At 40.5% G+C, this 14786-nt stretch overlaps 1 protein-coding gene across 1 annotated transcript; it reads right to left on the bottom strand.

The window, feature by feature from the left end:
* Positions 1 to 11200: 11200 nt before the first annotated feature.
* CRR21 (Tetratricopeptide repeat (TPR)-like superfamily protein) lies at positions 11201 to 14540 on the bottom strand. Its single transcript, XM_020350682.3, has one exon. It carries the CDS (start codon positions 14334 to 14336, stop codon positions 11925 to 11927), a length of 2412 nt encoding a protein of 803 aa, XP_020206271.1. The 5' UTR covers positions 14337 to 14540; the 3' UTR covers positions 11201 to 11924.
* Between the last annotated feature and the right edge of the window lie 246 nt (positions 14541 to 14786).

The following is a 14786-nucleotide window of genomic DNA, read 5'->3' on the forward strand; positions in this document are numbered from 1 at the left end:
GGAAGAAGAAGAGAGACTTAAAAACTTAAGGAGCTATGGTGGGGGGATTCCCCTGGCTTTGCTTGCTCGACGAGGAAATCTTCAGGCTCTCGGCGTAGCATTGCCGAGCTGTTTTCTGATTAGCTTTGACGGAGATGACTTTACCGTCCTTGCCCGGGAACTTCATGGTGAGGTGTGGGGTTGACACTACCACTCCGAGTTGGTTCAAGGTTGGCCTCCCGATGATGATGTTGTAGGAAGTGTTGGCTTCCACGAGGAGGTACCGGACCGTGACCCACCTTGTATCCGGTGGCGTTCCGAAAGTTGTCAGCAAGTCTACGTATCCTCGAGTGTGAACTCGCTCTCCTGCAAAGCTGACTAGGGGCTCCGTGTGAGGTTGAATGAGAGAGTGAGGGACGTCTAGTTTGAGGAACATTGGACAGTACAGGACGTCACCCGAGCTTCCTTGGTCAATGAGTGTTTTCTGCACTTTCTAGTTGGCTATCTCCACAACGATGACCATGGGGTCGTCCTGGTTAGGGTTGACGCCAGCGTAGTCTTCGTCGGAGAAGGAGATCGGCGGTGAGCTTTTGTGCGGGGCCGAGGTGGTAGAGTGGGCGCAATTGATGCTCCGCAGGTGTCTTCTTCGGGCCGAGCTGCTGGCGCCTCCTCCCGCAAAACCACCTGCAATTGTGTTGATTACTCCCCGTAAGGGAGCCGACTCTGTCTCTTGGCTTATCTCAGCTTGTACTGCGCCGCTAGCATTTTGTTGGGAACCCGGGTGTGAGTCAGTGCGGGCTCCTGAACCTCGACCTCTACCGCATCCTCGACCTCCATAGCCACCTCTGCTACTTTGTTGGCGCTGGACATACTGGTCGAGGTGACCTGCTTGGATGAGCTCTTCAATGCGGTCCCGAAGTGTGCGACATTCCTCCGTGGTGTGACCATGGTTCCTGTGGTACCGGCAGTGCTTGGACTTGTCGGCGCTGCTGGGAGTGTGACCCGGTGGTGGAAGGGCGAGCAGGTTATTATTGCTGGCTTCCTCCAGGATGTGTACCCTAGGTGCGTTCAGGGGAGTGTAAAAGTCATACCTCCCCCCTCTGTTTGCCCTAGTCGACTTCTTGAATTGGCTATCATTGTTGAATTTGATTTTATCCTTATGCCCTTGTTCCGGCTTTGCTGGGGCTTTCCCGCGAACTTGGTCGCGGAAGGCGAAGTGCTCCTCCATCTGGATGTATCCGGCCGCGCGGGCGCGAAGTTCATCCATGTCGTGGGGGGGATCTCGGCAGAGGCTGTCGACAAAGGGGCCAGCTTTGAGGGCCATGAGCATAGAGTGAAGGGCGACCTCGGGGTTTAAGTTTCGGATCCTCACCGAGATGCTGGAGAAGCGCTCCATGAAGGCCCGCAGAGGTTTGTCATCACTCTGCCTGAGGTTGGCCAACGCAGTGGAGGTTACGTGGTGAGGTCGGCTGGTGGCGTACTGCGCCGTGAACCAACAGATTAAGGTACTGAAGCTGTCGATGGACTCGGCAGGTAGCTGGGTGTACCAGTGGAGTGCGGCCCCTTTGAGCGAGGTCGGAAAAACCCTACACAGGATAGCATCACTGTTAGTGTAGAGGTTTACCTGGGTTGTGTATAGGTCAATGTGCTCATCGGGGTCTGTCGTGCCGTCATAGCGGTCGAGATGGAGGGGCTTCCATCCTCGGGGGAGTGGGGTCTCCATGATGCCGTCCACAAAAGGATGTCGGCGGAAGGTTTCGCGGCCTTCCGTGGCATGTGAGGGTGCTCTGCTGGAGTCTGGGCCCGGCTTGTGCGTCGATGCATGAGATCGGTGCGTGGCGGGTTGCGACGTTGGTGCCCTAGTCGCAGTCCGGGATTGAGAGGTCGAGTGTGCCTCATCTTCATGGATGTTGCTCCCGTGAGGAGGGCGATCAGAGGGGCGTCGAGGGAGTTGGGCGCGAATGCGCTCGTTTTCTTCACGCAGCACTGCAAGGTCTGCTTCATTGGCTGTCCGCATTGCCGCTAGGTCGGCTTCGTGTTTGGCACGCATGTTGCGCAGGTCAGTGTCATGCTGCTGGAGCATCTGTTCGACTTGGTCGATCAGCCTTCTCAAGGTTGCAGCGTCGTTGTCCATGGTGACTGAGTGTTCAGCGTCCTTTGTTGCACGTCTGTTGTGGCTTCTGGTGAATACCATACGGGTGGCCGATAAGAGCTGTCTCGATCGGCCCCACGATGGGCGCCAAATGTTCTTACCGGAATTTGTCGTAGGGACGATCTTCCAAGTAAGATTGGTGAGCCTCCTTCACTGGTACGCTGATGCTCCAAGATGGGGGTGGTACCTGCAAAAGAGACTCCGATGCTAAAGTTAGGGTTTGTATGAGTAATAGTCTCGTATATGTAATGCACGTACCTTGGAGTGAATTAAGTTTGCTTTGGGCTCTGGGGCTGAGATAAGATATGATAGCGGATCTTGTCTGGGGTGAGATCTTCGGTGATCAGTGATTGGATAATGGATCTCGTATGGGTGAGATCCTCGGGAATTAGTTGTGATTCACCTGAAGGTCGAGCTGACGACGTACGACGCGTGCCCGAGATCATCTTGCACTGTGATGCCGAGCTTGGAGCCCGGCTTCGCGGTATGGTCAGTACAAGATTCTCTATCAGTATTTCTTAGCAAGTATATTTGGTGCCCACTGTGAAGGCATAGAAAGCTTATTCTTACACACTCTATTGATTAAAACACAAATGGCTAGAGAAGGAGGATCACCTAGCAAGAATCTTGAAGTACCAGATAATATGCATATGTTGATCAATTTGTAGAGGGAGTTGGAAAAATGGTGTGAACATAGTGAGCAACAACGAAAGCAATATGAGGAGAACATGACCATCCTCAAGCAACAAAATTATGAGTTGCAATAGTTTATTGAACAATCGCAGTCTAGATCAAAGATTATTACTCCTAGTGTTGATCCCACCTGGCAACCGAATTCATCTGACTCTTCAAGTGATTCCATTTTCCCTTCCAAAATGACGAAAACTAAGGTGTGTCGAAACTCGAAGGATTCTAATCTTATCCACAGATAGTTTGAACTTCCATTTGAAAATCTCATCGGTTAGGGAATGCCTAGAGACCAGACTAATCCTTCACCAATGATATTTGAAAAAGGTTCGAAGGAGTTCCCACTGACATTTTACTCAAAACATCGGTAAAAGATAAGGTTTCCAAAATTTCAATAATGGTCTTCATAGCTAGAATTGGGTTCAAAGGTCGGTTATGTATATGGAAGGTGTTATGCACCCTACAATGCCTTACTTCGATACCCTATGACGAAATTAACGTGATAACAGATAATAGTTTGAATATTTATTCCCCTTTTAAATTAAATACTCACATGTTAAATTATAATTACTTAAGAAAAGTATGGATTTTTAACCCGACACGTTTAATATATTTACATAATTATCATTTATTTATCATGATTATTATGAGAACAAAGTATAAAAGAAAAAAGAAGGAATTTGATGAATGAACCTCTGTAACAGGCTTTCGTAGAATCTTCCCCGTGTTGAGGACTTTTCTAAGTCTTCATTTTATTACTATTATAGCTTCAAAAAAAAATTTCTTGTGTAGAAGCTTTGCCATTTTTGTGTTTTCATTCATCATCATTTTTGTTTTGTTTTTTTTTATATTATCGTTATTTTTTTAAGACTGTAAGAATAAATGAAGACAACAATGTGGATGAAACTGATCTCATGTCATAAAATATAATCATGGAGTACCATGAATACATGATCGAGACAGTACAAAGAAAATAAAATAAAAAGTCTTAATCCTCAGCTGTGTGATCTGGGAAGTGCCTTTATAGCCAACCCATCATCTATTTGTGTCACTGTCTCTGCTCCTGATGTTGTTGGTGCATCTCCTCTTGTATAGTTGTGAAGCGGCTATCGAAGCTCTAGGCCAACTCTCCATCTGCTGGTAGAGGGCCTCAACATTTGCCCCTCCTTGAGGTTGTGGGGGTACTGGCTACACCTGTTGGGGTGCTGGCTGCTCTGGCTGATGCTTTGATCGACCCTTGGATTGAGCGGCCTCCTCCCCGAAGATGAAGTCATCCATGTCAAAAGCCTCGACGACTGCGTACCCGTCTTGGGTGAGCTCAATGACATCCATGCCCCTTAAGGTAAGTGCATCAATGTGGGTCGAAGGGTTGGCCCGGTCTTAGTATCAACATCAACGACCATGAAGTGCTCAATCAAACGTGCAAGCATGACTCCAACCACTATATAGCCACTACGGGAAGTTGTGCTAGCTCGCTCGCCATTGTCACAGATGTGCTAAAGGAAGAAGGCCATTGGGTTGTAGCGAACACTATGGGCCATGCAGTAAAGAGGGAAGAGGTCTCTCTAAGTGATAGAGTTTGGGCTTTGATAACGTCCATGGATAGTGCCCATCATTAGCATATGGACCACCCGAAGTGTTGGGTCCCTAAGCCTTGATGCTTGGCAGTCCTCGGTATGACCGCCTCTCCGACGAGATCCTGCCACATAGTATCGATGTGGGTGTCAATGATAGGCGTGAGGAGACTGGCCATGTACTCCTCCATCAATAGCTGCTCCTCTAATACGTAATCGGCCACCTGGTTAAACTTTTCCAATATGAGGGTGTAGAGAATCCCATCCATCCAAAATAACACCATCAGGACCTTCAATCCGATGGGAGCAAAGGCAATGTCCTGCCTAGCCAATGCCAAAAACTCTATCGTGGCATCCTTGTAGGCACACCCCAACAGCTCTAGAAGGAAGTCCCATCTTATGGCAGCCAATAGATCCTGAACTCTACCCAAGAGTTCTACCTGCTCCAATATGGCGAAATCCAACTTCCTGGCATAAGTAAACTCAAAGTTTCGTAGGTGGCACTTCCACTTGCGAACTTTGTCACTCATGGCGATGGGCTCTGTGAGGGGTGGAACTAGAGGTGGTGTTGGCTGTGGAGCCAGTGGTGGTTGTGGTAATGGATCAGGAATCCAAAGCCTCTTGCCTCAACCTTGGGATGACTCACCTCGATCCATTTTGTAGGAAAAAGGACTTTTGGAGGGAAAAAATGCTCTAGAGAAAATGTGAGGGGTTTGGGAAACGAATAAGGATCATGAGGAGCAAAAGGCCTTTATATAGCCTCTAGAACATGCGGAACTGTCATTCTGGGTGTTAGAACGGCCCGTTCTGGATTTAGAACGGGGCATTCTACTATAATGGAGATCAGAATAGCTCATTTCAATTGTAAAATGGGAGTTTCTAATTTAATAGAGACTAGAACGGGGCGTTATAGTTTTAGAATAGCCCGTTCTGGGCAACGGATTTAGGAACGGGGCGTTCCATTTTTGGAACGGTCCATTCTAGCCCTTTTTCTAACTAATGCCCTCTTATATGCCCTTTCAATGCATGTGTATGTGGTTGATGCTTATATCATAGTCAAAATGCAAGTTCAATTTTTTATTTTTGGGAAATCAACTTGTACATGTTCATCTTTTGATGCAGATGACTCATCCTCTTGTTTGTGCCTTTGTCTGATTATTTAGCAAGAATGTATTTGTTTGCCCAAAGCTTTGGCCATTTTTTGTTTATCCTGAACATGTTTTGGTTAGGTGTTCCCAGGCCCTATTCAGAGACGTCTAAATCTATTTTCTGTGAGTTTTCATTGTGCATTCTCCGTGTATTTGGGGATGTATGTATTTTCACAAAATATTTTGTTAGAAGGGATTTTTCAAAATGGGTTTTTAGAAGAATGGTTGGCCAAGGTAGGTTGGTGTTTTAGGTTGATAAACGGGCGTGTCCATTATAGGGAAATTATTGTTGTATTTAGCCTTTTCTTTTTTAGGAGTCGAGTGTTAACTTGGGATAGTGCTTTTAGATCGGCTAATTACCCCTGAGCTGCCTTTTGGTTTTCAACTTATGTTACTTCTTTTAGTGTCCTGTCTTTTGCCTAGGTCACTTGATATGTGTTCCTTAGCTGACATTTTTCTTTTGATCCTTACTTTTTGCCTCGGTTGCCCTTTTTGCTTATGGGTCTCCTAACGGATCTTGCCCTAATTTTTGCACAGCACCTTAGTGGGTTTCTTGCCAGGATTTTATCTTTGCAGTGTTTGTTTGAGATGTGACATTCCTTCTTTGTTTGATTTCATTATTCCCCATTCATGGCTAAGTTGTGTGATTATTACTTTTTGTTACGCTTTTCGATTTTAATGTATGTCAGACTATTGTTTGGATGATGTCCTTGATTTGGACACACTTTGTTTATTACAGGTTAAATGAGGCCTAGATTGAGTGTTTAAAGAGAGAAGAAAAATAAAATAGAAAAAATGTTATGGCATTAAAGTCGGTACTTTAATTTCAATTTACACGTACCCTTTTAATGTAACTTGAGGGCCTCGGGCATACCCTAAGTTTGTGATTCATACACAAGAATATCGAAAAATATTCCCCCTTTAGAGGGACCTAATTGACTTAACTACCAAAATTGTTCCTCTGCTTGCTTGGATACCGACACTTCGGAAGGTCTCATGCAGAGTAAGACTACTTGGCTTCTTTTTTCTAAGGTCTGTTGTTGGTTTGTATCCCAAACCTCTTCATCCTAGATTGCTTGTGTAGTCTGACAGTTCTATTATTCCTTGGACATTCTTATAGAGCCCTTGTCCTGGCCAGTACCCACTCTTGAACAAAACTTGAGTTGCTAGGTTCCTCTTCTCAACATGGGCGAAAGAGAAGAGAAAAAGAGTCTCTAGACTTAAACTACAAAAAACAAGTCAAAAGTTGTCACTTTTTTGGTTTAACTATTAAGTCAGACAGAGCAATTCTCAGCAAGGTTTTGAATGAGACAAATATAATACATGTTATTTCTAACAAGTGTGTTAGTGTTTTAAAAAAATATAAGTACAGGCAAGATGAAGAATAGAGCATGTACCACTCCCTACGCCAGAACCAAGATAAAGGGTAAAAGCTTCAAGCATCAGAAGGAAAACTCCTAGAAGCATTGAGACTAAGCATGATCCCAAGTCAAACGAAAGGCCAACACAAGTATCCAATAAGGCCAAATCAAGAACAAGACAAAAGTGTGTCAAGCACAACCTAAAGCGCAACAAAAATACTTGGACGAAGGTTGGTCAAAGATCAGAAGAAAGTCAACAACATATCAGATGAAGGACAACACAGACTATAAAGTATTCTAGACGAAAACAAAGTCTGTCCATCTATCATAATGATCAGACTAAGACGAAGGTCAAGATTGAGATGCACAAGACTAACAGACGCAGACAAAGACTGCCACGCAAACATTTAAAGAATCAAGTCTCAAAGGACAAATCAAGGCATCGTCTACGACCACACAAAAGCTCTCAAATGAATGTGCAAGAAATAGAAGAAGAAAAGAAAGAGAAAATCAAGCACAAAAGTAAAAGCATGCATGTGTCAGAAAAAGTACATTACTTTTTTAGATAAGGACAACACTCCATAGCTACGTGACCAGAAAATGACAAAAAGGTTCCTAGGTCTCTGCTAAATTTAGACACAACTGCTAACAAGGCAAGAAGAATTCACACAATATCTATGAACAGGAAGCAAAATTTAATTCAACAACTCGTACTTCCAATCGAAGGTATTCAATTATATTTCAATATGTGTTTCTTTTTGTAGTGTGTTTTCCTTTAATATAATTTATTTATGGTTGTTGCAAATTTCTGTTATTATAATTATTATAGTGTGATTTAATGCAATTATTCTATTATATTAATGTAGTTGTAAATTTAAATTATTTTTTTAAATATTTCATTGCTAACATCAAATATTTATGTTAATTAATTATCATTCTACATTATTAATTTGAAATTAACATTATTTTAAATTAATAATAATATTTCTTAATAATATTTTTAAAAAAATTCTTAAAAATTAAATAAATATATATTATTTATAAAATAATATTTTTATAAAAATTAAATAACTAAAATATTAAAATATCTATATGTATAATAGAAAATAAATTATTAAATTAATTAAAAATATTAAAATATCTATATTTATTGAAGAAAAATAAAACAATTAAAATAATTAAAAACATTAAAATATTATATTTATTAAATACAATTTAAATACTTAAATTAATTAAAAATATTAAAATATTAAAATATTTAAATTTAAAATTTTAATTATCAGTAAAATAACTTTTAAAAAAATTCAACAAAATTAGATTCGATTTAATACACACATATAACACAATTGAGAAATCGCAATTGAGAAATCGGATATTGAGAAACCAATTTCTCATAAGGGATTTTCACAATTTGAAAACTTTTAAGGTGATAAATTAGTTGGAAGTGGGTCAACTTTTCACCATGCACAATAAATTAGTACATATAGGTAAATAAAATGGGAGATAGATTATTTAGATAAATAAAAAAGTAAAAATAGTATATTATATATATAAAAATAATGTTGAGATATAAAGTAATAAAAAAAGAACATAATATTTTTTTATTTGATAAGTTATAATTCCATTCAACCGTAAAACCGATCATGGGATTCACTATTGGAGCCTTAGATTCTTGAAAGCATGTCTAGATGCCCGAATTGGTGAATGGTGATGATGATATACTCAATTATTTTTTTTATGCAATATATTTCAGTCAATGAGACAGTATTACTAAAAAGTTCATCGGATGCAAAGTCGTTTCATGAAATTTCTTCTTAATAACCATTCAACGAGTTTCGCAATCAAAATGCACCTTTAGGAAATGGTAGGGTTCACTTTGCCTTTGGGAGGGATTAAAGTGAGTGAGTGTGTGACAGAGCACAATAACTTTTCCTAAAGGAAAAAAGTTTTGTTGAAGGAAATAGAGGTAGGAGCTCCAAACTTCTTTTGGCTTTCTGGCAAGTGAAGAGTAATACTCACGCAGTGCTGAAAATTACTAGCCATTCAAAAGTATTTGATGGCTCATCTTGTAGAGACAAAAGAGAGCAATTTCCTTGCCCTCTAAGTTAATGTTTAAGCAACATATAGAGTAATGATTGTGGATTTACCAAGAGTCCCCAGCTTCTCATTTGGATATTTACCTAATATATATGATAGTGACAAATTTTTTTTTACCTAATAATATATCACATGTTTAATTAATTTCAGAATGCCAATTTCATCACCTCAATATCTAAACCAAATATATGATTAGGTAGGACAGAGGCTAATTAGATACTTTACATTCACATGTTATAAGAACAATTTATTTAATAAAAAATATATATAATTGATCTTTGTTGTATTTAAAAACTTATCAAATTAACGATAATTATTATAATCAAGATTAATTTATGACCTAATAAACTAGAGATAATCAAACCAAAGATATCCAAATTTAACACCAACAAAATATTTTCATTTTTAAAGGTGAAGGACTAGTCGAGGGAATTAACGTGGGATAAACATTTTAAATCAATAATCGTTTAGGAATTGAATTTAAATACCATTTTAAATCTTTGGAGAACAATCTCAAGTAGTTGTTATAGTATGGACTCACCTCTCCGAATCTCAAGTATGCACTCTCTGTCTAAGTAAGTTTAGTTTCATGATTAAAATGATGAGAATTTATTTGGACTGCCGTCTAACTTTATTTTATAAAAAAAAATATAAATGTTTATTTATTATTATTTAAAATTAATTTTGTCTATAGTTTGTTCAAAAGTGATAAAATATAGCTTTTTCGTTAACTTGGAAATTTTGTACCAAGTTTTAAAACAAACTTTGAATAAAAATATTCAAACACAATTCACTTCATTAAAGTTTTTTTTTTTAATCGATTATTGAAATACTCTTAGAAATTTATTTATTTAATTCTCATTACACTCTCTTATTAACTTTATTTTTTAAAATATAATATACGGAAACATAAAGTATTTTTGATATGTTAGTATACTAATAAGTTAATGTGACTGAATCACTAGAGTCGGTTTAATAATTAAAATAAACTCCAACATTGTTATATTTTTGTAATGTTTTCTACTATTTAAAACAAAAAACCAATAAGGCTAACTAACCTAATCATGAGTATTCCCTCCCCGCTACTCCTACTTGCAATTATTTCTATTTTCTAGTCGTGCTCTTCCTTATTTCCTCCTTGAATACACTTTCCAACTTGTGGGCTTCTTTTGAGACAGGTCCAAGAGTTAACCTATTTAGTTTAGGCCCACCTAAATCACATTACATGTGCTATTATTAAAACGAATATTAAATAGCTTTCAATTTAATACAAAACAGGTTTTCGTTTTATGACTACCCATTATATAATGGTAGACATTGTCAATTGCCCAAAGAAAATAAAAGACGTAAGTTGATGATGTGTTACGTGTGCCTGTGAGCTTCGAGGATCTCTGCCAAAGACTATTGCAAGAACAACTACAGTATAATCATTGCTATTCATAATCTATATAATCTATAAGTAAATACTAAATAACACATTTTAGTCTCAACATCTCAAGAGAATTGCTCTCTCCCTAAGGCTATCAGAAAATTGATTGAATGAAAAGATTGCAAAGTAACACACAAGGCAATCTTTTATATACAGCTCAATATAGAATAAAGTGATATATATTGTGACAATTGTTAGTGTACAATATATAAGTGCGAATGAAAGTTTAATATGAATAGAGTTAGATATATTAAGTAATATATAAGTGAAAAAGATTTATATACTTCTTGTTTTATAATATTAAGTAAAGATGTAATGTCAAATTCATTTGTATGTTTGTTCATGTCAACTTGTGAAAATCTCTTGATGTTTAACCTCCTCATAATTTTCGAAAAGAAGTTACTCTTTCATAATTGGGTAATAACTTGAGTAAAGTTGATTGTTGACACAATATAATGTAACCTTTCTACATATTGTGAATCATCAATTTGTAATACATGAGAACAATGGAAGTAAAATTAAAATCAAATCTGGTTTAACATCACAAGATTACCTTAAGCCAAGTCTATCCAGCCTCTTATTACGATACCTATGTGAATCTGTTATTATGTCCATTATGAATCAAACATAACTTTTTAGTGTAAACTTCTTTAAATATACGAAAACTAAAACGGGACAATTTTGGTGATTAGGAAAGGAAAATGTATGCAACGTGAGAACAATTTTACTTTCTTTAGTCTAACAAAGTATTTAGTTAGAGGGTGAGAGAGAAATGGAAGGATGCAAAACCCTCTTCATATATGTATTCGGTTTCTATTACACCCTAGCCTCCCTCCAATTTTGGGGAATTTCGAAGGCGAGGAGAGGTTCAAACATTCTGAGTGTAATGATGTTCGGCTACATGAAACAAACCACCTAGTTTTGCATTTAGTCATTCTCAGTTTCCTTGAGCCTCTGGCCCCACCTTTCATTTAATCTACTCTTTTCACTGAGACCAATTATTCCACCTGAATATGACTTTTGAAATATGACAGATATGGGTTAGTAATGTGAGTATTTTCCCTACAAGCAAGCTTATGTTCTTACAACTATGTTTTGTGTCACTACTGAAAACCAATGCTTTTCGGAATAAATAAATATGATACTTGATGGCTATATTGACCCGAAACTGCATCACATGAAACTGTAGTAAGCTATGCCTGAGATAACTTTAGATGGAGGATTCCCTCAACTGAAATAGATCCATGCCAAATCTGAAAGGGCCAAAGGGGTGTCCAGTCAATTTCAAATCACTTCGCGAGTTAGGAAATACATCCCTTCGTAGTTCCTTTACTTTCTCTTTCGTACCATCTGAAGATAAAGTAATACCTTTCTTTCCTGAAGATGAATTTGCTAGAATGTTAGTCACTTCTAAAATTACATCACAAAAGTCAAGACACTCATTTTACAAGAGGAGAGGATGTTGGATTATTATTGTATATAAGGGGAATGTTTTGATTAATGCATTTCAAATCCCAACAAATCCAATGTCACATAAATCTCGTCTGTTTTGGGGTGTGATCTATCGCTAGCTATAAACACATGTAGTTCTTGCCCAACTTCAATCCAGCTACACCCAGGAATCTTTCTTAGACCCTTTTCTTTCATCAAACCCCTTATATTTGACACCTTATCCCATTTTCCTACTGTTGCATATACATTTGAAAGAGCCACATAGTTCCCTGAATTATCTGGGTCCAATTTCTGCAACCATTGTGCTATATAATCTGCAAGCTCAACATCATGATTTTGTCCACAGGCCGCAAGCAGAGATCCTAATACATGTGCATCAGGAGGGTTAGGCATTGTCAAAATAGTTCTAAGAGCTTCATCCAAATGGCCATCGTTGGCAAGAAGTTTGACTAAACAACCATAATGTTCCTCACTCGGTTGCATTCCAAGTTCATACACCATATACTTGAAAACCTCTATGCCCTCCTTCACCAATCCCCCATGGCTGCATGCTGACAAAACACCAGTAAGGGTTACATGATCTGGCACTATCCCTTCTTTCTCCAATTGTTCAAAAAGTGCAATAGCCTCTATAGCCTGACCATGTGATGCATATGCAGACACCATTGCATTGTACACAGGCAACTCCTTTGTCGAACACATATCGAAAACACACTTTGCATCATCCAAATCCCCACATTTAGCATACATATCCATTACAGAGGTAATGACATGAACAGACCGAAACATATCATGCCTCAACACATACCCATGAATCGCCCTTCCATATTTCAACAATGCCATACTCGTGCAAGCCGAGAGTGCAGAAGCTATACTCATTCCATTAGGCCTCATTCCCACACCCTGCATCTCCCTGAAAACCACCACAGCATCATATCCAAGTCCATTCTGAGCCAAACCAGACATCACCGTCGTCCATGTAACCAAATTCGGCATAACACCAGAGGAGCACATCTCTGCAAACATCCTTCTCCCCTCATCAACCTGACCACTCTTGAACAAACCGAAAATCACCGAATTCCACGAAACCACATTCGGAGGCACGCTCTCGAGCTGCATCTGAAAGAACAACCTCAAGGCCTCCCCACTAAGACCCTGCTCAGCACAAGCAGCCAGCATTGTGTTCCACAGCACAACATCCTTCTTCCCGGCACCGCCGAAAACCGTTCTAGCACAATCCATCCTCCCACATTTCGCGTACATATCAACAATCCCACTCAAAACAACCACATCACACTCAAACTCATTCTTAACGCAATAAGCATGCGCCTCCATGCCCAATCCTAAATCTCTCGTATCAGCAGCCACAGCCAACAAAGAAGACAACGTCACACAATCAAACCCCAATTTCCGCTCCCTCATCATACGACACATCTCAATCGCCTTCCCAACCATCCCGAACTGCACGTAACCGGACACAACCAAATTCCACGTCACCACATCCTTCACCACCATGCCCCCAAACACCACCTCAGCCTCATCCACCAAACCAACCTTGAAATAGAAATTCAAAACCGAACTTCCCAACACGTTGTCCAAATCCAACCCCGCCACAACCGCAAGGGCATGCCCTTGTCTTCCCTCTCCCACAGCCTCCAAACTCGCACACGCTTTCAGAAACGCCGACAAAGCAACCGAAGTGACTTCCACTCCCTGCACCCTCATCTCCCGAAAAACCCTAATCGCCTCCTCGTGGACCCCGTTTTGCGCGTACGTCACGACCATGGAGTTCCACGCGACGTCGTTTCTCTCAACCATGGAACCGAACACCCTCGCCGCGTCCTCCAGAGCCCCGCACTTCCCGTACATGTCGACAAGCCCAGTGCCGACGTAGACGCACTCGTTGAGGCCCGTGGTCTTCACGGCGAACGCGTGAACCCCCTGCCCGAACTTAACCCAGCGGAGAAGCCCGCAGGCCTTCAAGGCGTTGGGGACGACGAAGTTGTCGGGCAGGAGCCCGTCGTGCTGCATTTTGATGTAACTGGAGAGCGCTTCGAGGCAGCGGCCCGTTCGGGCCTGAAGGGCGATGATGGCGGCCCAGGAGAAGACGTTGGGGGCCCGGGAGTCGCGGAAGAGGCGGAGGGCGACGTCGGATGCGCCGCATTTGGCGTAGAGGATGAGGAGCTTGGATTGGACGAAGTCGTTTTGGGAGAAGGAGGGGCCTCGCTTGATGAGGTGTGCGTGGAGTTGGAGGCCGAGGGGGAGGGCGCGGTCGTAGACGCAGCCCTGGAGGAGGGTGCCGTAGACGGCGGGTCCTGCGTGGAGGTTGAGGGAGTGCATTTGGGTGAGGGACTTGATGGCTTCGTGGGTTCGGCCATCTTTGCAGAGGGAGGAGAAGTGGGCGAGGGAGAATTGGTTTGCAAAGTGTGGGGTTGGGGTGGGAGACAAGGCGTGCATGGATGGAATGGAAGGGACGGTGCTTGGTTTCTGTTTCTGCTACTGAATTCGGGAATTGAACGGCTGTGGTTGGTTCTCAAGGGATAATAGTTCAGCCAATGGCCATGGCCCATGGATCAAGATTACTCGATGACTCCATCCACCCTTCAAGTCTTTGAACTTAAGCAGTGCAGTGAAGTGAAGTCAACTCCCGCATATGCTACCACTCACACACTTATCTTTACTATTTTTGGAAATTACTGTTAGAGGTGAAGCAATAGTAAATTTATAACTTTTTATTCTACTATTAATATATTATTTCACATTTTAAAGAATTACTTCATATCAAATATAATTAATGTAATTACTGAAATATATCCTTTTGTCTGAAAACTTAGATTAACGGAGATTTTTTATATATATATATATATATATATTAAGTTACAAAAATCAGGGATTTATTATTCTATT

The sequence above is a fragment of the Cajanus cajan genome, chromosome 6, assembly GCF_000230855.2.
Source record: "Cajanus cajan strain Asha chromosome 6, NIPB_CcT2T_4, whole genome shotgun sequence".
Lineage (NCBI taxonomy): Eukaryota > Viridiplantae > Streptophyta > Magnoliopsida > Fabales > Fabaceae > Cajanus > Cajanus cajan.